Raw genomic sequence first — 23,870 nt, forward strand, 5'->3', positions numbered from 1 at the left:
GTTGCCACAGAAGCCAAATCTACAACTGCCATCGGTGTGCAAATAAATATTTCCAAGTTAGCTTTCTTGAAAACATTTGCATCCTTAATATGAAAGGCCTATAACGATCTCTGTATGAAAATCTCTTTCTAAGTTTAAAGTGAAAATATTATAAATGTTAAAAGAATGATCCTGTACTAAAAAAGAAAGGCTATATTGCTGCCAGTAGTTAAGGTAGTTCCATTAATACTGAAATATGCTTAACTAATTTTTCATGAATCAAAGTATTAATTGAAAGTCCATCACACATTAAGTACTTTAGACTACATCAAACTTTAAAAAAAATTCACTTGTTTTATGTAATGTTAGAAGAAAAAAAAAAAAGGCCTTTAAAAATAAATAATCTGGTTGTCTTAGATAAATACAAGGTTTTAATGATTAAAAAAAAAAAGGATAAGGAAGCTCATATATCCCCATCACTCAGCTTACACTATTACTGACTTCTGGCCAGTCTGGCTTATCTTTACTCTTACATACTTCCTGCATCCTCTTGTTTTATTTTGAAGCAAATTATACCGTTTCATCCATAAATATTTCAGCATGTGTCTCTAAAAGGATTGTTTTCAAAATATACCTATGTCATTATCACACCTAACATTTTAACAACTCGTTAACAGAGTTGAATGCACCTCCTGGCTATTTTTAACGATTGTTTTGATAAGCCTGCCTCAGGGTCCCCTGAGTACAGGGAAGCAGACCAGCACAATGCAGTTGGCACTGGCTCCGAGTGAGTTAAGACAGACACAGGTGTGAGCTGGTTCTGCCTTACACAGCTATGTGATCCTGGGAGTCACTTAAACTCTAACTTCTACATCTGGAAAATGGGGAAAGTAATTCCACCTGCCTTAAATACTACTGCATAATTAAATGAGGGAAAAAATATACACACACATGCCAGTTGATCATATTAACAGCAAAGTCATCTATGTTTCTGAGTAAAAAACTTCCTGCTAGAAACTCATATTAATCGTTGCACAAAAAAATGTTTGGAATCACTTCAGATGATGGCAGCCACCCTGTGAATCATCTGTCCCAGAGGTGGCAAACTTTGTAAAGGACCAGGCAGTATCTTAGCTTTGCAGGCCAGACAACCTCTACCAAAAGTATTAAATTCTGCCCCTACAGGGCAAAGCAGCACGGACAAAATGAAGAGAAGTGGGTGTGGTATGTTCTAATAAAACTTTACATATGGATGCTGAAATCTGAACTTCATGCAACTTTTTATATGTCACGAAATGTTATTCTTGTTTTCTCATTTCTCTACCATTTAAAACTGTAAAAATCATGCTTGCTTGTGGGCCGAATGAGGAGACGTCGTGGGCTGAGACTGGCCCCGGGCCCGTTTACCAACCCCGAGCTCTCCCATTTCTCCAGCCCAGCACACACAATCCTGAATACGTGATCTGCTCGTCATTACTAATATGAGATGAATTCACAGGAGACACCGAAGGGCACGCATTAGTATCTGATAATGATATTCGGGCCCTGGCAGTCCTGAATGGGACCTAACCTCTGAGAAACACTGTGGAACAGGTTCAATGACGCTAGAGTACAGCTGCTTCTGCTCAGTCACTCCAGCCTTCCCCAAGAAATCATTCCCTCAATCCCCTTCTTTCCTCCCCTCTCCCCAACAAAAATATAAATACTTGGCTATGACATATAAGGACAGAGTTCTACAGTCCATAAATTCCTAACTTCTTCAGATACAGAAACTGAATGTGTAACTGTTGCTGGAACCAACATGTGTAAATGGCTACATAAGCTAAACGCATCATATCCAGTTTCTATGACAAAACAATTCGGAAGGTATGATTTGACCTGGACATAATCAGAATCCATATAATGGGTAGAGTTACACAGGGATTCTGCTGTATTTCAATAAATGCACTGCTGCTAATAACCAGGCAATCCCTCTACACACACACACACACACACACACACACACACAGCCCCCCGTCCCCGCCACAACTGTTATCTCAACTCCGACAACTTTCTTTGTAAATATCAAAACAAGAACCTCACATTCCAGGTGCATAGTTATACATTTTAGCATTTTTCTGTTGTTTTTCTCCATGAGGTTTTTTTTTTCCCTGTTAATTCTCACCCAAAGGATATTCTTCCATTGACTTTTTTAGATAGAGTGGGAAGGAGGGAGGAGAGAAAGAGAAAGAAACATCGATGTGAGAGAGACGTATTGACTGGTTGCCTCTCACATGACCTCGACCAGGGTCCTGGATCACACCAGTAACCCAGGTTTGTGCCCTTGACTGAGAATCGAACCTGAGACCCTTCAGTCTGCAAACCAACACTCTAACCACTGAACCAAACCAGCCAGGGCTCTCCATGAGGTTTTGTTTTGTTTTTATCCTCACCTGAGAACATTTTTTCAATTTTTTGTTCAGATAGCGTGGGAGGGAGAGATAGAGAGAGAGAAACATCGATGTAAAAGGGACACATCGAGTGACTGCCACCCGCACAACCCAACCAGGGCCGGGGACAAACTGCAACCGAGGTACATGCCCTTGGTGGGAACCGAACCCAGGTCTCTCTGGACCGCAGGTGAGGCTCTAACAGCTGAGCCAAACCGGCCAGGGCTCCATGAGGTTTTAAAAAAAAGAACCAAAAGCTTTTTTCTCCTATAATTTCGCTGGAAATAGCATCACGAAAATCAATCACAACTGCTTTGGTGCCAAGAGCAGAAGCTCTTGGTTTCACTGCACAACAGGCTGCCCCCACGTGAGCACTGATGTATAAACTTTGTATTGTTAAAAAAGCAATGGCGTTGAACAAGATACCTACAGAGAGCTTACTTACCCCTTTTGACCCACATTCTCTCAAAGTGATAAACTTACATAAACGAATGATTTCCCATCTCAAAATTAAGAAGACAAACATCATGCTTACTTTCTCTAAACGCTTTACAATAGCCCAGGAAGGATAACAGGAAGAACAGGGCACCCAGGAGGTCTGCGCGGCCAACAACACCAGCAACCTTAAAAGAGGGGAAGAAAAAAACATTTACATTAAAAAAAATTTTTTTAAACAAATCCTAAACTTAGGAAATACAAAAAAAATTCCTTAGAAATTGCAAACAAAAACCTTACTAGATTCTGCCATCTATTAAAATAATCTGTGTGCCCTGGCCAGGTGGTTCAGTGGGCTGAGTGTCATCCCGTGCACCAAAGGATTGCTGGTTTGATTCCCGGTCAGGGTACATACCCCGGTTTCAGTTTGATCCCTGGTTGGGGAGCATACAGGAGTCAACTGATCAATATTTCTCTCACATCGATGCTTCTTTCTCTCTCCCTCTCCCTCTCCCTTCCTGTCTCTCTCTTAAAAAAAAAAAAAAATCAATAAAAACATATTTTTAAAATAATCTGTGTAACTGCAACATCCCTGTGGTCTTATCTTACAAATGGTTTTCTTATCACTTTGAGTCTAGGGCTTGAGTTAACTGTTTTAAGAGAAAGCTGGATTGCTTGGACCTACTGACGGCTGTCCTGTGGGCTGGACAGCCAGGGATGCGTGTGCGTGTGAAGGCCCCGAGCTTCCGATGTCCCAAAGTGGATTATCACTTGGAAAATGTCATCAGCTTAAAGGGCATGATATTTTAAAAAGAAAATTTGATTGAAAACATGAAGGGAAGGTAGGAAATAAGTGTTAAAAGTCACCAGGCAGACAGAAAAAAGACAGGAATAATTGCTCAAAGCTGCCTCTGTCATCTTTCCCTCCCTTCAGCCCCAAACTGATTAAGTGGGTTAACCTGGAAAGCAGAATACTTCAAAAGTGATCAACAAGATGAAAACAGAGTAAAATTTCTACCACTCCTCCCCCACCCCCCATTTTCTACATCTGACGACTGTCCTTCCCTTCTTTATATTAGTGACAATGAAGCAATATGAAATTTGTGGTTTATTTCTTTCAGGCTGATTAATAAGTGTTCTCCAAATTTTTTGTGGCAATAAAAGACAGAATTCCACCTATGAGTACTAGGCTAGATTATATGGCATTCTTTACTAACTAGCACCTGGATGTGACATATATCAACGTTTAACTGTGATTCCTTAGGTTCCCTTTAAAGGCTGATAAACTCACCTTTTCTTTTCTTCTTTCTTATTGATTTGAGAGAGAGAAAGAGACAGAGAGAGGAGAAAGAGGACAGAGACGTGAGACAGAAACTTCGGTCGGTTGCCTCCCACATACACCCTGTCTGGGGATGGAACCCACAACATGGGTATATGTTCTGATCAGGAATCGAACCCACCACCTTTTTGGCCACAGGATGACACTCCAACCAACTGAGCCACACCAGCATGGCAGTTCACTTTTTCTTAAAGGGCATATGTGATATATGAGATACAGAATAAAGACTATCCTATAAATGGAAATAAGAGAATATACAATGAATATGAAATTACTATATTTACAAATGAATCCCAAGTGTGTGTATAAGCAATACCTATAAAGAAAGCCTTTGCCCTGGACAGTTTGGCTCAGCGGTTAGAACGTCAGCCCGTGGAACAGAGACCCGGGTTGAGTTCCCGCTAAAGGCATAGACCTTGGTTGCAGTTTGTCCCTGGCCCTGGTTGGAGTCATGTGGGTGGCAACCACTCTATGTGTCTCTCTCACATCAATGTTTCTCTCTCTCTCTCTTCCTCTCTCCCTCCCGCTCTATCTGAAGATAAATGCAAAAATGTCCTCAGGTGAGGATTAAAAAAAAAAAAGAAAGCCTTTTAGGTGTTTTCTGCAATACTGGTTAGATATGAAACACTGAGGGCGATGATCCATTCTGAGCATGAACTCCTGACACAGGTGCAGGTGGCAACCCAAGGTGTCCCGCAATCTCTGAGAAGACTGGAAGGGCTGATGAATCCAACCTGTGAACACCATCCACCTCCAGGAAGGAAGCTAAGGACAAAGCAAAGCTCAACAGGTTTAGAATAAGCATACCAGCATGCCGGAGGGTTAAACAGTGCAATTACTTCGTGAGTGAAGTGAATCTGCAATGCGAGTTCTTAAACAGGCTGGCCTGTGACTCCCTCTATAGGGGGCACAGTGAATCAGGAATGCAGTGAAACTGAACCGAGCACACAGTGGGTGCTGGCTTGTTAGTTACCCGCAGGAATCCTGAAGGGCGCTTCTATAAACACAAGGAGCAGAAGGGAATGGAAAAAGGACACAGTGCCCTGGCCGGTTTGGCACAGCGGTTGGAGCGTCGGCCTGCGGTACTGAGAGACCCGGGTTCGGTTCCCACTAAGGGCACGTACCTCGGTTGCAGTTTGTCCCCGGCCCTGGTTGGTCGTGCGGGTGGCAGCCACTCGATGTGTCCCTTCACATCGATGTTTCTCTCTCTCTCTCCCTCCCGCTCTATCCGAACAAAAAATGGAAAAATGTCCTCGGGTGAGGATAAAAAAAAAAAAAGAAAAAGGACACAGCAGGTGAGGCAGGTATGGGCGCCATAGCACCTTGGTGAGAGAGGAACGGAGCAGCTGGATGACGAGAGAAAGGAGGTTGTGGTAACTGCAGGGCCTGAGGATGTCCTGGAATCCTAAACCCTTAGAGAGAATTAAATAAGAGAAGCCAATCCCGAGAAGCTTATCCAAAGGGGTCCTCGCACCATGGAGGTCAGGGGTGACAGGGGTGAAGGATGGGGGGGGGGGGTCAGAAAAAAGGTTTCTTGAAATGAATGAAGGGGAGGGAAGTGGTTTGAATAAATACAAGAATAAGGGCCAAAACAGCCAACCACTTGTTACCTGGGTATAGTTAAAGACTTACATTAATAAGAACTTTAAACATCATATGCTTATTTTTTAAAACAAATATTCTTCCTTTGGCTAATTGGTGAAGATACTACCAAGTTTTAAGCAATGTACACTACATTGACAAAGAAAACCAATTTTTAAAACGTATGGCAAATGTTTTAAAGTAAAAATAGTATTTAGTCCTTACGATAAAATTTTGGCACAGTAATTAAGGAGATTTCAAAGGAAAGACTGTAAAAGGCTGTCCAAGAAGGCACCACATCTAACTGGAGAATGGGCACGAGTACAAAGAGGCTATATTCTTTTTTCCTGATATTTGCATAACACATTTTCAGGCAAAGTTCTTTACCAAGGCTATTTTTTCTTTCTTACAAATAAGCTGAAACAGTCTTATCAGGATTTTGAAGTTCAGAACAAATTTCCCCATGAGGTGCCACTATGGCATGTAGATTATTTTGAGCTGAAGGCAGAGGAGACCTTATGGGCTCAGGAGAAACTTCTGCTCCTCCCATAACTGTCCAGAAGAATCTACACTGGGAACCTTGCCCACAATGAGTTATCACCAGAAACAACTTTTTATGACCTAGCTATAAGGCAGGCAAACTTCTAATTACCGAACATCTGCACTTCTCATCCTGCACATTTCTCCCCCTCTGCCGCCCCGAGGCATCTCACCTCCTTCCTTGGCTCAGGATGCCAAATACACCTCACTTTGCCTTTCTGTCTCTGAGCCTTCGTGTATGCGGGGTCTCTGGCCTTCTAATGTAGGTAGGGTTCCCATACATACGTATGTAATTAAATTTGCTTATTTTCTCGTTAACCTGTCTCATGTTGGTTTATTAGACCAGCTGAACGAACCTAAAGTAAAAATTCTTCCTCCCCCACAGTTCTCTGGAGGAATCACTGCAAGCCCCACCCCACCCCCCAATTCCATAAAGCAGGTGGCATCACTGTTTCTCCACTAGGAATAATGTGCACAGGGGCCATAGGAAGGAATTGGGAGAAGGTGACAGGCAGAGCGTTTCTTCAACCAGCGCTTTCAGTATTCAACTCTGGGTTGACTGGATGGGCAGATGGAGGAGGCCTCAGTTTGGTACCTGAATTCAGGCAACTTGAAGTCTTCGTGAATGCTTTGAAGAAAAGGAAAACTTATAGTTGCACTGTGTCCTCAGGGAACTCCCAGGGACTCCTTCCTGGTCTCCAAAGAGACAAGGGGCTAGGCAAGCCCTTCCTTAGCTCCCCTCCCTCTTTCCCTCTTCTGGTGACTAGTCTGTTGGAGGACTTATCCATCTACAAATACCTCAGAGTGATTTGCGGTGGCATAGCTGAAAATGAGAGACATTCCTAGGAGTTGGGCACAAATAAAACTGATTATAATTACTTCACCACCAGTTGGGAACCATGAGGTGGTGTGACTGACCCATCTCGGTTTGCCTAGGACTGTCCCGTTTTTCAACAGAAAGTCCAGTGTCCCACAACTCCCTTAGTCTGAAGCACAGGAGTTAGCTGGTCACCCCAAAGATTGGAAAATGTAGGTTCTTTTTTGCAGTGAGTGAAAACATTCTCAATTATTAATGTCAAGACACAAAACACGTACATGGTAAAGTAAGGAAATCTACATGACTAAAACTGGACAAGCCTACACTGTCACTGCTTTCCCTTAATAAATGTAAACAGCAGCAGCATTTGTTCCTAAATCCGCAACCCTCATCCCAGATCAACATTCAGGAGGGGTGGGAGGTGGGGATGCTGTGCCCAGGGCTATTATTAGAGACCCTGGCCAGGCTCACAGCCCAAAGCACAGGCTGCTTCCTCGGCCTGGCCTGGCAAACTCTGAGGAGCTCTCCTTCCATCTGGTTCTTTGGGTAGTCCTGCTTTAAGCTCACTTTTAATGCTGGGTTAAATGCAGAGTAGCAAATAACAGGGAGGTGTAGATAAGAGGAAACTGAATACTATATGTCAAAACAATGATAGGTGAATCAAGTTATCTGTCTGAGGAATGCTCTTTTTTTTTTAATCCTCACCCAAGAACATTTCTGCATTTTTATCTTCAGATAGAGGGGGAAGGAGAGCAAGAGGAAGAGAGAGAAACATCCATGTGAGAGACACATCGCGTGGTTGCCACCCACATGACCCCAACCAGGGCCGGGGACAAACTGCAACTGCGGTACGTGCCCTTAGCGGAAACTGAACCCAGGACTCTCTGGTCCGCAGGCTGATGCTCTCCAGAGGTTCTCAACCTGTGGGTCGTGACCCCTTTGGGGGTCCAATGACCCTTTCACAGGGGTCACCTAAGACCATTGGAAAACACATATTTCCGATGGTCTTAGGAACCGAGACACTGCTCCTTTATCTGTCTCCAGGCGGGTCCGCCCACAGGCAGAAACGCCCACATACAACATGAGGAGCTGTATTAAAGGGTCACGGCATTCGGAAGGTTGAGAACTGCTGAGCCAAACCAGCCAGGGCGAAATGCTCATTTTTAATGACCCATAACTTTTCCTTGCAATATTAGTTTGAATGGCTTTCATGGAATGGAAGAGTAGGAGAGATTAAGACATTTTTACAGATGCTCCCTTTTCTTCTATAACTAGACTTCTCTTGGCTTATTTTTAAATGTCCCAAATGTAGAATTTTGGTGGTAACATGTTCCCAGATCACATTTACTTGGGTGTGTGTGTGCACAAGGTGCGGGTGCACATCCAGTCACATTTGTTGGCATTTCAAACTTTTCTATAAACTAACTTCTCAATATTTAAAATCAGAACTTTAGAAAAATGTATTTGGTTAATAATTCAAATATTTCATTTTGCTTTTAAGATCACACAAAACTGGACAAGGACCAAAACAGTAAATCAGTACTTTTGCCAAAAATTCCCTTATTTCTCATCAATACATATACTATTTGAGTCCTAACAAAAATTTAGACCCTAAAGAGAACTCAGAGAGAAACAAACTCTAATTTGAGCACAAATACATAGCTTACAGCAGTTCCTAGCTTACCCATACTTTGTCTTCTAAATTTGCTGAAATAAAAAAATTATGAGAACTTTTTTAAAGCTTTAAAGTAATAAGATATTAGAAGAATGTTTTGAGAACAATTCCACCATCCTCTTAATACCAAAGAACAGATAGTTTAATAAAGTTAATAAAATCAGATGCTAAAGGCAAGAATTCTGCTCAATATTTTGAAACTTAATTTCAAGATGCTCAATACAATTGGATAATGTGAAGGTATTTAAATACATTTGAGGCTCTGGCTAGTTTGGCTCAGCAGTTAGAGCATTAGCCTGCGGACTAAAGAACCAAAGAGTCGCGAGTCGTGGGTTCGATTCCGGTCAAGGGCGTGAGCCTCAGTTGCCATTTGTCCCCATCCCTGGTTGGGGTCATGCGGGAGGCAACCAGTCAATGTGTCCCTCTCACATCGATGTCTCTGTCTCTCTGTCTCTCTGTCTCTGTCTCTCTCTCCTCTCTCTCTCTCCCCCCCCCCCCTTCCTCCTGCCCTATCTGAAGATTTAAAAAATGGAAAAATATCCTCGGGTGAGACCTTAAAAAAATAAACATAAATACATATGAATCATCAAACAACAAGTGTTGGCGAAGGTGTGGAGAAAAGGGGACTCTAGTACACTGCTGGTGGGAATGCAGACTGGTGCAACCACTGTGGAAAACACTACAGTGTTACCTCACTGTAACACTGTTAAAAATTGAACTGCCATTTGACCCAGTGATCTCACTTCCAGGAATATATCCTAAGAAGCCTGAAACACCAATCAGAAAGAATATATGTACCCCTATGTTCATAGCAGCACTATTTACAATAGCTAAGATCTGGAAACAACCCAAGAGTCCATCAATAGACGAGTAGATAAAAAAGCTGTTGTACATATACACAATGGAATACTATGCAGCTGTAAGAAAGAAAGATCTCTTATCCTTTGAGATGACATGGAGGGAACTGGAGAGTATTATGCTAAGAGAAAAAAGCCAAACAGAGAAAGACAAATATCACATGATCTCACTTATTTGTGGAATACAATGAACTAAACAAACTGATGAAGAAAACTGACCCAGAGACATAGAGGTAGGGTACAGACTGACAAACCTCAGAAGAGGGGTTGTTGGGGGGGGGGGGGAGATAAACCACAGAACTTATATGCATGTATGCATAACCAGTGGACATGACAACAAAGCTGGGGATGGGGCAGGGGGATGAGGAGGAGGGTGTCAATGGGGGATAAAGGAAAAGCATCTGTAACAAAAACAAATTAATAAAAATAATTAAAAAATAAATAAATACATACGAGATGCAGAAATCGACGGTGGAGAAGTAGTAAAATACATGTAATATTTTATACTAGATATTTCATGCTCACAGAATGAATGAATAAATCAAATATTTTTCCTCAGCAAACAAGGTGATTTACATTTCAAAGGGTCCCCATGGAGGTGGGGGTGTCACGGATCCGGAAAACCCCACACAGTTTGTACGAAACATTTTCAGCAGCAGCTCAGTGGAATAAAGGCGTGGCCCACAGAAGGCAGGGTAGGCCCGCCAGGAGCTGCCAAACCACTGGGCCAAGTCTGTCAAGGGGAGGAGAATAATGCAGGGAGCGAAGACCAGGAGGAGCAGGAAGGTGGGGAGAATTCATGAGTAATTCCACAGCAGGACTTGGGGACCCACTTTCCCGTTCAATGCAGAGTGTGCTGACCACCAGATTCTAAGTTCTATTCATGCACCCATGACGAACATGGGGTGAGTCCGTTCCTTGTTCTCCCAGGCTGCTTCCTCTTCTGTGAAGTGAAATTGTTATACTGCCCCACTGGATCCCACAGAGTTTTGTGACAATCACAATAGCATGAGCAAGTACTCTGCAAATTATAAATCTCTCAGCTAACATAGGAAAATGGAGCATCAGACCCTTCGCTAAAGAAAGGCAATCAGCCTCTGGCTCGTAGACCCCAAGGCCAGGCAACACTCAACCTTCATACATTTACGGTGTATCATATAAGCCACCAGAGATCATATCATGTGGCCACTACAAAGTCTCTGTCCACATGGCACTCTGCATTGTTCCATGAGAGACCCGTTGGACCTGCATACAGCTGCTTCAAACGTCTGGCAGGGCACAGCCATGTATACTTTCCTCAGCTCTGTGAGTATTTAAAGGAAGTCTGATTTAGGAAACAAACCGACCTATGGTCGGCCTCCCGACCTTACACAGTGCAGACGCCGTGGGCAGACGATACTCACACACTCCGTGTGCACCGGATGCACAGCAAACAGCAGCGCGGCCAGCAGGGACGACCGGGGGGCCAGGTCTAACCTCCGGCCTTTGCTGCTGTACTGCAGGCCACCAAACAGCACCGAGAAGACATCCACCATGAGGACAGAGATGCCACCATGCAGGAGGATGTTGACCACGTGGAAACTCATGGGGTGGAAGCCTCCAGACAAATAGTAGTTAATCCTGTGGCAGAGGAAGAGTGCTCACACAGGGGTGCAGAAGCATGTGAAATAAAATGCAAACCATCTAAAGGAAAAGGACGGTGAGTACAAATCTTCAGGGGAGAAAAGAAAGCCTTTGTGTAACTTTGGTAAAATAACATCAAGATAAATAATGCTGTCAAGCTAGTAAGATTGAAGAGACGGTAAGAACATAATTAACTGCAGAGGGAGAAGTGGATGACAAGGGCAGCATCTCAGAAGAGAGGGACAGAAAATACTTGGAGAGGGAAAGCAAAAGGAAAGCCAGACCGATTTTGAAGTGCAAACGAGGCAAGACTGCGTTCCAAAAAAATACATCACACATTACTCATGGCTATCCCATAGGAACCTGGGTATAAGATAGTCACGTAACTTGCTTATCAAAAATTTTTTTTAAAAAGTACTTTACAGTTTGTCTACCAGCCTTCTGAACAATGAACCACTTTTTCATTGTCAGGGATTCTTATTTCTGACTGCTTTTCAATTACCAGTGGTTCCAATTTATCACTTCCATGCTTCTTTGAGAGATCTATACACAAATATTTAATGCATCAAAGAAACAGCTTTGAATGGAAACTTTGTGTCGTAAATAAATCTATTTAACACAAACAGTTTCCTGATTAATGGGGAGAGTTAGATTGTTTTTAACTTCATTTTGTTTTTGCCTATTGACTTGGTAACAGCAGGAAGATTTATACCTTTTATTTGTGGTGAAAAAAAAGTGCCAATTTAATTTGATGTCACATATTGTTTCCTGGGTATTAACCAGCAAAGGGTCCAACCTCCAAGAACTGTGCAAAATGGAACACTTCACCAATTTGCATGTTATCCTTGAACAGGGGCCATGCTAATCTTCTCTGTATTGTTCCACTTTTAGCATCTTTCCTGACAAAGCAAGCCTTGCAATAAAGTTTCCTCACACATGTACTCTCCGCCTTCCTGTGACCTAACTCCTAATAGTCAGAATTATCATGTACTTCTTAGAGACCCCTATAGTTGAGTGGTGTATGTCTCCCTAGGAACCACTGATTCGACTCACAGACCCTGAGAACATTGTCACATACAACCTGCTACATTATAATGCATAAGCTTTGGGTGACCCTCCCGTACAGCCCACACTGTCATACCTCACCTGAAAGTCAGGACAGTGAGAGGTCGGTAGGACTTGTGGCTGGTGTTGCTGCTCAACCTACTGCCCCAGAAGTCATGATGCCACAGGTCCCCAAGGGGCGTTTCTGCTCGTAGGTCCTGCAGGAACACAACCAGAGGAGATTCAGGACCAAGGAGTCATGACTCCTCACCCCATAGCTAAGCCCTCACCAATTCTCTTCTTTAAAGTTCCTCATACTTCTATTCATCTCTCCCACCACCCTGAGCCAAGCCACCATCATCACTCACCTAGGACACAGGCAGGCCTCCTGGTGGGTCTACCACACCCTCTGACATGTTCTCCAAATTCATCTCTCCAAAATGCAATTCAAGTCACTCCACCCACTCCTGCTTAAAACAATGCAACACCCCCCTCCCCACCCCCTCCAGGACAAAGCCCGCGTCTTGACACAGACACCACAGTCCAGGGTGCTCTGGCACACCAAACTTTGCAGGCTCATCTCTCAGACTCGGTGAATCTACTAATGGCCTTCATCCAGTCCCCATACATCTCCTGCTACCATTCATCCTAAAGGCTTTGCATGTTCAGGTTTCCACCCAGTCACCCCTCAACTCTTCACAACTCAGTTCCTCCCACCATTCATATCTCAGCCATTGAGCTATGACCTTCCTGGGCTGATGCAATTTCCCTTCCATGGGTCTTGGGCATCTTGCACCTATCCTCACAGTGCCTGGCACACTAGCAAGACAGTCATGTAACTATTATCTGTCTGCCCCACTGGCCTGGGCTCCACAAGGCTTGGGACACATCTGTGTTTGCTGGGAGTACGTGGAAGGTGCTTAATCTATGCTGAATGAATGAATGGACCATATAGCTAAATGAGATCCCTATTACCCTCTTTCATAAGTGGATAAATGTGTATTTTTTAAGTTTAACATTTCTGATCATGATCTAAGCAGATAGTAATATTAAAGAAAAAACAACTTCCACATAACTTTTAAAGATCACTAAGCATTTTTTAAAAACTATACCCATCTTACTACTAAGGTAATTTAATTTAGAACTGTACCACAGATGCTTAAAAATGCATCTATTTTTACATTTAAATATGAAACTAGATGATTTAAGCTGTGTCTAACAAGAAGAAAGGCAGGTTACTGTGGAGTAACAAAACGAAATATCAATTTTCTCTTTAAAGCATAATTAAACAGGGCTATTTTAGGGATAGAAATTATGATGTACTGAGCACTGCATGGTGTATCAGTCAGGATTCCTCATTGCAGTAACCAAAATCAGCTCTGATGAACTTAAGCAAAAAGGGAATGCTCTCAAGGAGAGTGCAAGGCTCACTGACTCCCAGGTGGATTGGAAAACCAAGTTCAGGGCTGTGCAGCCGGAAGTACACCCACAAACCAACCATACCACTAGACATCCTCCAGACCCCATCTCTTTGCATGACTAGATCCTCATTCCAACAGGTGGTGCACCTGACAGGAGAGCCTATGTCTGTATCTGTATCTAAACCAGACAGACTTTGCAGCTTATGATAACCACAAGGTGGGGAATGCCCCAAACAGAGGAATTGTGTTAAATCACAGCTGGTCTCAGAGAACCGCCAGCGTCCATGACACACAGTGGAGTTCAGTGAGTCCTAGCTACTGAAGTGCTTGCTGATATAAAGGGAAGGCTTAGGAAGAGGCATGAGATACAAGGGTACATTTGAGGGTACATTTCTCTTCCATTGGGTGTCAACTTCAGAAGCCTATGAGTTGGTCAGATATTGCCTGAAGGTCCTATAATCCACCCACCAACTGGGTTCCCTCAGTTACAAAACTGGAAGTCCATCTCCTTCTGCATGGTCCCAGAAGTACCCGTTCAGCTGTAAAGGGGCAGGGCTGAGGATCTTTTCTTCCATTTGAGCACAAAACACCAATGAAGCTCTAAATATTTGATTAGGTGTAGCTTACACAGAGCAGGGTGCGTTACAGGAAGAAAGCCCAATTTTTCCTGCTAAGATTTATGGAAAAGATGTGTTATGTCTGAGATTCCTGCTACCTCCATGTCTCAAAGAAAATCATCATCTCAATGAAAGAAGGCAACTCGACACTACCAGGACGCATCTGGAAAACAGTCTTTACCACCAATAAAACCCAGTAACAGCCTGTTCCACATTACCGTGGGCACGGTGCCAATGGATGCAGGAGTGCCTTTCATTAAACGGGAAAGAAAAAATGGAGGGCTAGCAAGTAAACAAAGGGGCACAGTGTGATGCTCTAGAAAACACTGCCAAAACAATGTGCAGCACAGCCACAACATGGCTTCATCTGCCTTACTCCACACAGAAGGAAAGAGAATGACACCCACACACCAGGGTATCCCACACACAACAGAGCTCAAGCTGTCCCCTGCCTTGCGTACCGAAGTTGTTCCACATAGACTCAAATTAACACTTTACATATCTTCCGCTAAACGTGGAAGAGTCAAGAAACTCTCAATAAAATGAAGAATAAAATGTCAAAAGTAACGTCATATATATTTCTCTCTCTCTCTCTCTCCCCCCATATATATCTCCTCTAATACTTGTTAGGAAAGCAGTTCTGCAGCTATGAAGCCATGAATGGGACACAGTTGTTTAGAGCTATAAACTTCTTTTTTTTTTTTTAAGCATAGTTTTAAAAAGAACTGAAATAGAAATATCTACAGTAACTTCTGGGTGAACTTCAGGAAAATTACAAATGAAGAACTTGCATTAAAAACAAGCATCAACAATGCTGTAGTTTATGCCGTCAAAATACAGAAAATCAGTTGTAATGCATTACAAATAAAATAACTGCAAAACAGTCATTTCCCCACCCTCCCACAGAAAAAAGTGTTTATCACATAGATGATTTTTTCCAATATTTCAATGTGAAATGACTTTTCCCTCCTTTGGTAGAATCCATGACTTCAAAAATGTAAGAGCATTCAGTAACAATATTACCAAGAATTGCTACAATTGCATTTACTAGAGAGAAAAACTAGTATATTTCTTCAAACTCTCTTCACTGGTGAAGGCATACACAGAGTATCTGCTGAGTAACTAGTATGTCACAGAACTCTAACCTGTGCTATTTCCACAGTCTTTATCCTCTGGGCTTTTCCTACCTCTGACTTTCTTATTCAGATTTTTTAAGCTCGCTTAAATCTTTTTCTTCCCTTCTCACAAACTTATTTCTTCTTTCCTATCTCCAGTTAGCAAGTGAAAGAGGGTATCATTTTCCCTGAACAAATATAGCACCCACTGGTGAGCAGAAGTGGCTGGGATTTTGCAGATTCCACAAATTTGAGTCTCCGAACACAGAATGAGCAGGAACTGCATCTCTCCCCGTCCTCCAGCAGCTGTCAGCAGGCTGTCCTGATGCTATCAGTGAAGGACAAAGAAGCCAGCTCGCTGCCTGCTGCTGAGGATGTACCTTCTGGTGGATGATCAGACTTGTCCATCACTGCAGCAAAAGTATGGTTTTCTTTTTTTCTGAAACAGTTCTGACCTACAGTTTTGGAGATTTGTCACAAACCCTGAAATACTCAGTCTGCAATGCCCTGCAACCCCCTTGCTTTGATATCTTAGAATAACGGTCTCTCTGATACATGTGAGGCCTGGGGCCTCACATCACATAGGGTACACAGGGTGGATGAAGCCTGAAGTGAGGCAGGGGTTGGAGACCCTGCGGCCAACAATACAAGGGGCCCTAAATCAAGGAGACTTTCCAAGAGATGGGAAATCTAGAGCACAATTGGGGCCCAGGCTTAACCCAAGTTTAATAGGAAATAATTCAACTCAAACTTAGACTATTACTGAGATGCAGGCAAGTGGTTAACATAAGTTTATCAGAAAGGAATTAAGATACGAACCTTATTGTTAACAATAGCTTCAGAGTCATCAAAGACAAAATCGCCATCATAGCTACGTGCAAAACACACAAGGGAAACAAATCCCACTACTAACTTTGCCCAGAAAGAGGGAACAGAAGATGGGATGATGTGATCCAAATCGGCCTCCAGCTCAGCCATTTTGAAAACTGCCTGCTGTCAGCCTCTGGCTGCAGCATTATGCTGGTTAGAGATCTGCAAGAAAAACAACAGGATACAGTTATTCATCAGTGCACTGTCAGGAATGTTTCTGCAGTGGACAACTTTACCTCAAGTAAATAAGAGTTAAGACAGCCATTTATGCTGTGATTTTAGAGGATACTCTTGTTAAAAACTTTAAGTTGTGGTTTTCAAATTCTAGTGGACAGAAAAATCACCTGGGACACATACGGATTCTCCTGGGTCCAGCTGTAGCCTTCCAAGCTGGAAACCCTTGGGTTTCTGATGCTTGAGAAACACTGATTTAATGGACTCGTATATTTATCAACCCCATAATGGAAATCACGTTTTATAGTTTGGAACCAGTTTACAAAGTTAAAAAAAAAAAAAAGGTACCTTTTTATTGCACCCAGTCAAGAAAAACCAAGAAACATTCATTGTTTGGTCTTAAGACATTGTGTGTGTGTGTGTGTGGGGGGGGGGGGGGTGGAGAAGGATATGAAACCTGACTGTGATTCTGAGAACTCAAGACACTCATGCCAGTTAGATGAAAACCTGGGATTGGGGAGTTTAATAGAGATAATGAGGCAGGGCACACTGATGGCCCAGTCAGTGGTTCACACAGACGACGGACAGAGGAAGGAGAGAACGTTGTAAACTGACTGGTTTGGGATAATATCTTATTCCAGAAAGGCTGAGCTGCATTTGAAAGAGGAGAGGAAGTTATTCTAGGTGAGGTTATGACCTTCAATATCTGTGAAAGTGTCAAGTTAAAAATAAACACTTATTTTTAACTTTTCTTTCAAACAGGCAAAATATTAAAGCCAGAAAGTTCTGTCTCAACCTTGCCACTTCTGTGGCCTTGCTCATGTCACCTCTCCTCTCAGTCCAGGTCCTATGGTAAGGACTTCCCAGCAGTGAGAGCTTCCTGCCTGGGAATTCACCCAAACAGGTACTAAATGACCTCTCCAAATCACGTTTCATCTGTCCGCATTCCCACCACACCCTGAATAGGTATTTTCTTTGGATTTACCAGAATCATGTTTCCGTCAAACTGCTTGGGTTCCAATCCTGTGTAACTTTGGACAAGTTAATGAAACTCTCTGGGCCTAAGTTTCCCCACCTCTAAAGTGGGGATGATAAATGTGCTGACCTTACAAGACATATACCTGAAGTGCTTAGAAACATGGCCTTTAGAAACACTGGCTTTAATAAATGCCGAGGGGTGGTTAGCGTTATTACAAGGACCTTCTTCAAGGAGAGGGAAAGCATAAGCACAGAACTACTTTCTTTTGAAAATCCCCTTTCGTATTTGGTTTACTGGTACTGAGGCTCTTGTCTTTCCTAGCAAGGGACTTGCCCCCATTCCTTTCACGCTGAGACAGAGGAGAATCCCAGGCCCCTTGCTTGGGAAGACAGTTTTAATGTATTTGTCTCCAGGTCCCCAGGGAAATATCCCAGATTATGGAATCAATAAGAAGTCAGCCAAATAGGCCCTCTGAGGTCACAGACATCTTTTTGAAAGGCTTCTGAGTGAACGTGGAGACGTATCTAGAAGTCAACAGGACACATCATCTGACAGTAACACTGTCTCTTTTCAAAATTTCAATCGAGAGACAACAGGCTCTGCAACTCTTACTGCTTGTCCCTTGAGCTTCTCCACCTGATGTAACTCATGCTCTCTGCAAGTGCTGGGGGGAATTCCAGCTATTACCTGCTGCTTTTTTTTTTTCCTTTTCCAATGAAAGGATAAACTATTGCTCAGCTCCAAATTACAGCTGCAAACACATGCAGGCCCCAATCACTGTTGTCTGCATTTCAGCTAAACAAATTACTCCTACTACTTAAATAAGTATCAAGACTGAAGACTTAGAAAGATACCATGGCTTACCATGGAAAGAATAAAGTTTTCTTTGATTTAGAAAAGCTAATGTGGAAGAAAGCAAATACTTTATACCAGTTTTAAATGCACAATAGAGCTGTGAACGGGGAAGATGGTCTTGATGTTATCTGCTTGAGGCCTAAATATTTGAATATTATTTCACAAAAGGTTGTCATGAGGTTCAAATGGCCTCTTGAGAAGAATACTGAATCAGAAAAATATTTTGTGCTTCTTAAATTGTCAAGCCTCACTTGTCATCTCAGATGGTCTGTAACAGACATAGTTCTGGTACTCAGCCAACGGCTGGTATATGCGGAAGGCACAGTGTAGACCATAACATCTGGGGTGCCATGGTGGGCCAGGATCGGACTCCTGGGGAGTCAACAGGAAAGTTGAGTCCATCTCAGAATGATCTCCCTCCCGTGCCCCTTCTGCAGGGCGATCAGAGAACCTAGTCTACACAGTTCCTGCCCTCCAAATTATTTCTCCATTCTGGCTGGCTCCCCTTCGCGTAGCAGCTTCCCTGCCTTAGTATCCAAGGTTCCCACTTCTTTGCTGCACCACCTGCTTGGTTCCGCAAACTCCAAGCCTGCGCGGGGAAGTGTGGCTGGGTGGCCCTTGGCGCCCCGACTGTGGCACGCGGCTCTCTGCTGCTCTGCTCCGCAGCCAGCCGAGTAGTTGTCACCCGCCGCACAGCAGGGGAGCCGCCTTTAACCCTGGGCAGACAGCCAAGCAGCCAAGCTGCGCCCAGCCATCGTCGGCGCCGCGGCCAGCTGGCGGGCAGGAGCGGGGTGGCGCGGAGCCCCGAGGCCAGGTGCCGCAGGAGCCCGGTACACCCGGGCCGAGAGAGAGCCCGCGCACCTGGAGCAGGGTGGGTGACCACGGCCCGGGGCGGAGGGAGCGCAGGAGCCGATACCCAGGGCGCGGGCAGGGGAGCGCGCACCCTCCACGCCGAGCCCTTTGTCCCGCGTGCTGCTTATACTGGGGCGCCCGGGGCCCGCGTCCCCCGCGACCCCAGCCCCGGTCGCAATCGCGGTCCCGGAGCCAACTCCTCCAGCAGACTCTCCGCCGGGCCCGGGCCGGCCCGCGAAGCTTGGGGCGCGGCAGCAGCGGGGACCCTGCGTCCACTCCGCACCCAACTCTACTCGCCCCGCGGCGTGCTCGGCCCCACTCGGCCCTGCAGGAGCCGCCCCGCACGTTACCTGCACAGAGCCCGGGCAGCGGCCGCATCTCCCTCCCGGGCGCGGAAACTCCCGCCGCTCTAGTCGCCTGCCAGAGCTGGGCAGGGGGAGGGGCCGCCCCGCCGCGCCCCCCTCCCGCGCCGCCCGCCGCCTGCCTCCCGCCACCCGCCTCCCGCCACCCGCGCCTCCCGCGCCTCCCGCAGCTCCCCACGCGTGCGGGCGCTCACTCTCACACTCCTGCCTCGGCCCGCCCCCTCCTTGCGGCCATTGGCTGCTTCTGCCGTCACTTTCACGGTGCAGCCGGTCCCTCTTCAGCTCATTGGTTGATGCTCCGGGGACGTCAAGCCCAAAGGGCTATCGGTGGCGAAGGAAGCGCAGGGACTGGCGGACTCCGCGGGAAAGGAGGAAGCGAAGTTATGGTTGTGGAGTCCTGGAGGGGCCGGGGCGGGAAGGGGCGGTCCCACCCTGGCCGGGAGAGGCGGGCTGAGGGGGGCGGCCGTTCGCAGGTTCTCGCAGGCTCCTGGAGGCGCGTGGATTCTCCTGTTGTCCGCCGGCGCGGGGCCTTTTCCGGTCTTGTCTCGCGCTGTCGGTGGCGCTCCGCAGAGGGACTGCAGCCTCCCTGCAGAAAAGGAGCTGGATCGGAACAACCATAACTCTAGACTGCGTACCGTCTGGGAGGAGTGACTTCAAATGTGTCTCCACTCTGCCTCTCAGAATAGAACTGAAACTCTGCCGCTTTTGTTTTTAGCAGATCTTCATCCAAGGCCCAGGGTCTTTATTCTCCTGCCGACCCATGAACCCTGCTGGGGCGAGATCTGCCATCCATCCGCATTCCCCAACAGTCACTTTGCCCTAAACTTCCACTCCCAACCGGTTTGCCACTCCGCCCCGCCTAACCTCTGTTCTCAGATTACTTTGTCTCCTGTCTAAAGAAAGAGAAAGACTGTATTCACTTTACACCGCCAGACCTACCAACCTACTCCTTAAAGAACGGATTCCCACCTACCCCCAGTTTTTCCCAGTATCGCTGAGTCCATTCTAACATCAACCTCTGCCTCTTGACTGAATCTGCAATATCACCAGCATTTAATCAGTCCCAAGCCTTCCTGTACTCGGCGCACCTTTCTGGCTGCCGCTTTGCTGCTCTCCTACTCTTAGCTGAAGTTGTAAAAAAAAAAAGCCCCCCTCCCCTCCCCGCTCTTCTAGTCTTCCATCTCTCATTCACTTCTTGGTTTCCACACTCCATCGAAACTGCCTCCGATAGCACCCACAGTCACTAGATCCAAAGAACACTCTCCTTCCTGGTTTTACCCGATCTCTCAGCAAAATTCATTCTTCCTCCTTAACACCCATGATAACGGTACTCTGCTCTCCTGTTTTCCTGTCTATTTGGCTTGCTTATCTGTTTCTTGATGACCTCCAAATGACATATTTTAAAGGTCTCAATCCATTCCTTACACGGCACAACTTTTCCCTGAAGGATTGAATCCATTGCCAGTATTTTAATCAATATATCCCAAATTTATCATGCTGATCCTTCTCTGACCTCCAAATCCATTTATCTAGCTTCCTATTCAGCTTCCCTGATTGGTTATATCACACAACCACCTCAGATGGAACACATCCAAAAAGGAATGCATGCTTTCACTTCTTGTTCCTCTTCCCTGTGACAGTGATGGGTTTACCCTTGGCATCTGACAAATCACCAAGATTCTACTCGCTAAATGTCTATCAAGTCTGTCCACTTCTTTCCATTTTCAGCACTACATGTAATGACTACATGTGTACATTCCTAACCTACATTCAGTGATGTCCCATTGTTGGACCACTGTGGGATTATTTACACCATGGAATTTGACAAACATGAATCAGGGCGTCATTTGTTGTTTTGCTACTTGTCTCTAGACTTAAGAAAGTGATGGAGAAAATATTAATAAAGCAGATTAAACTTAAAATGTGTTATGTTTAGTGCTGAAACTGGACGATTTTAGTTCAAAGTGTTTAATTTGTACAAGGGTGAGTAATAGTTTAACAGATAACATAGACTGAATGACAGTAAGTTTACTGAGAAAGCAGATTGAAATGCAATTCCATTTGTAAAATCATGGTTGAATTACACATCGGCTGGATATAAAAACAAGCATTTAGCAAAAATCAAGGAAAGCATTCCATGAGAATCCATCAACTATATGGAATTTGCAATAAAAGCTATTTGCATATTTATCATTATTTGTAAATTGTGCTATGCCTCCTTTATATCAGTAACTATATATCTATATCTATATCTATATCTATATCTATATCTATATCTATATCTATATCTAATCTTTATTTTCCCCAGAGAACCAGTTCTTAAACCTTTACTAGCACACTGCTGAGTGACATAGTTAGAAATAGCAGTGCATGGTGAAAATATGTTCTATTTAGTTTTAGTATTGTCTTTCTATTCTCTGCAGACAATGCACTCCTTATTGCCCAATCCCCAGATGATTCACTCTCTCTGTGGCTCCTGCTCTCCATTGCTGTTAGATTGAAAGCCCAAATGCTGCTCCATGACCTGGCCCCTTGACTACTGCTACTGAACCATCTCATGCCCCCATCACCTTTGTTTCCTAAGCTCAGCTGCACTGGCCTTTTATAGTCCTACAGTGTTACTGTGCTCCTTTCCTTTCTGAGCTGTTCATATACATCTGCAGCGTTCCCTCCTGCTGTCCTCTGTGACTCTTTGCTAACTCTAATTCATCCTTCTGGTCTCTGCTCAAATGTAAACTCAGAAAAGCCTTTCCTGAATTCTCTCTCCGAACACCCATAGGTTCCTCTGTATATACTCTCATAGTTCTATCACAATTGTAACTAACTAACTAACTAACTAACTAACCAACCACGTGGTCATTGTGTAAAGTCTATCTCCATCATTAGAGCCCCACAGAGGCAAGGGCCACATCTGTCTTAACTGCCTTCTGCAGTTGCTGTGCCCTCCGCATAGCAGGCACTCAACAATGTCTCTCTGAGAATAGTACATTTCTGAAAGTCACACTGCATGTCATTGGCAATGCTGGAGTTAGAATTGGAATCTCCTAACAATACAGTGGTATTCTGTTCTGTAAACTGCTGAGCCAGCCATGATTAAAATGATTATCATACTATGTGCTGAGCACAGGGGCAGGCTCTGTAGAAAATAGAAAGGTTAACCTGGTGCTGATTCGTCTTTCACACTCTCGTGGTTTAATAAGTATAAGATGCAAAGAATATCTCCTTGCTGCTGGTCCATACACTAACCCCCACCTTTTGGTCCAGCCCCTTGGACAGGAACTCTAGGGTCGCCACGCACACAGAAAGCATGTTGGTTGAGCACTTAGTATGTCAGACACTATGTTAAACTATTTGCATATATTATTTTTAAGATTTCTCACAAAAGTTCTTTAAAGTGAATATCATTATCTTCATTCTACAGATAAGGAAAAAGAGACTCAGAGTACCAGGGTGAAGCGGCCAGTGGATTTCTTACTGGAGCCAAGACTGGGTGTACAGCTGAGGGATGCAGCTGGAGATTTAAGGAACCTGGTGTTTTGTTTTTTAGATTTCATCTAAAAGTGAAATCACCTGGTATTTGTCCTTCTCTGTCTGACTTATTTCACTTAGCATAATACCCTATAGGTCCATCCATGTTGTTGCAAATGACAAGATTTTGTTCTTTTTATGGCTGAGTAATATTCATTTTATATATGTACCATATTTTCTTTATCCATTTGTTTATCAATGGAGGCTTAGGTTGCTTCCATATCTTGGCTATTTTAAATAATTTGCAATGGACAAACTCATAGTTACAGAAAACAAACTGATAGTTGACAGTTGGGAGGAGGTTTGGGGGATGGGTGAAAAAGGTGAAGAGATTAAGATGTACAAATTGTCAGTTATAAAAACAGTCATAAGGATGTAAAGTATAGCATAGGGAATATAGTCAGTAATATTATAATAACTATGTATGATGTCAGATGAGTACTAGACTTATCAGAGTGTTTACTTTGTAAGTTATATAAATGTCATCACTATGGTGTACACCTGAAAATAATATAATTTTGTATGTCAACAGTAATTGGAAAAAAATAAAGAACCCTGAAATGCTTAACAAGGATGACATTTTGGGCTGGAAAGAAATGGAACTGAGAAGATAGTAAATGTTTTCTTTTTTTCCCATAACTTCTCCCTTTCTCTCAGCATCAAGTGTCAAAGTTGTTGGAAGAATATGAGTCATTTGAGCCTTTTTGGGAACAAGTACATAATTTTTTGAGGACACGTGTTATGAGTCCCTTGCCCAACTGCCACTGTTTAGTCTCTG

The 23,870-nt window shown here is 44.1% G+C and overlaps 1 protein-coding gene and 1 non-coding gene across 13 annotated transcripts in view; both read right to left on the reverse strand.

The window, feature by feature from the left end:
• Positions 1-18,893, reverse strand: part of TMTC4 (transmembrane O-mannosyltransferase targeting cadherins 4) — a 75,320-nt gene extending 56,427 nt beyond the window's left edge. For 10 of the 12 annotated variants that reach the window (XR_004958178.1, XR_004958175.1, XR_004958179.1 and 7 more), the window contains exons 1-5: positions 18,602-18,893; positions 16,292-16,504; positions 12,422-12,537; positions 11,056-11,272; positions 2,944-3,031 (exon numbers count right to left, since the gene is read on the reverse strand). Coding sequence is in view for 7 of the 12 variants with exons in the window: in XM_036250615.1 (XP_036106508.1) it covers positions 2,944-3,031; positions 11,056-11,272; positions 12,422-12,537; positions 16,292-16,450 (580 nt within the window). In the remaining 5 variants the exon portion in view is untranslated. Of the gene's footprint in view, positions 1-2,943; positions 3,032-11,055; positions 11,273-12,421; positions 12,538-16,291; positions 16,505-18,601 lie in introns of those variants that run through there. The other 2 variants (XM_036250620.1, XM_036250622.1) reach the window with 2 other exon arrangements.
• Positions 12,084-12,186, reverse strand: LOC118623079. Its single transcript, XR_004958192.1, has one exon. It is a non-coding gene; the product is annotated as a U6 spliceosomal RNA (small nuclear RNA).
• Positions 18,894-23,870: the final 4,977 nt, after the last annotated feature.

Source organism: Molossus molossus, unplaced genomic scaffold, assembly GCF_014108415.1.
Source record: "Molossus molossus isolate mMolMol1 unplaced genomic scaffold, mMolMol1.p scaffold_m16_p_9, whole genome shotgun sequence".
Lineage (NCBI taxonomy): Eukaryota > Metazoa > Chordata > Mammalia > Chiroptera > Molossidae > Molossus > Molossus molossus.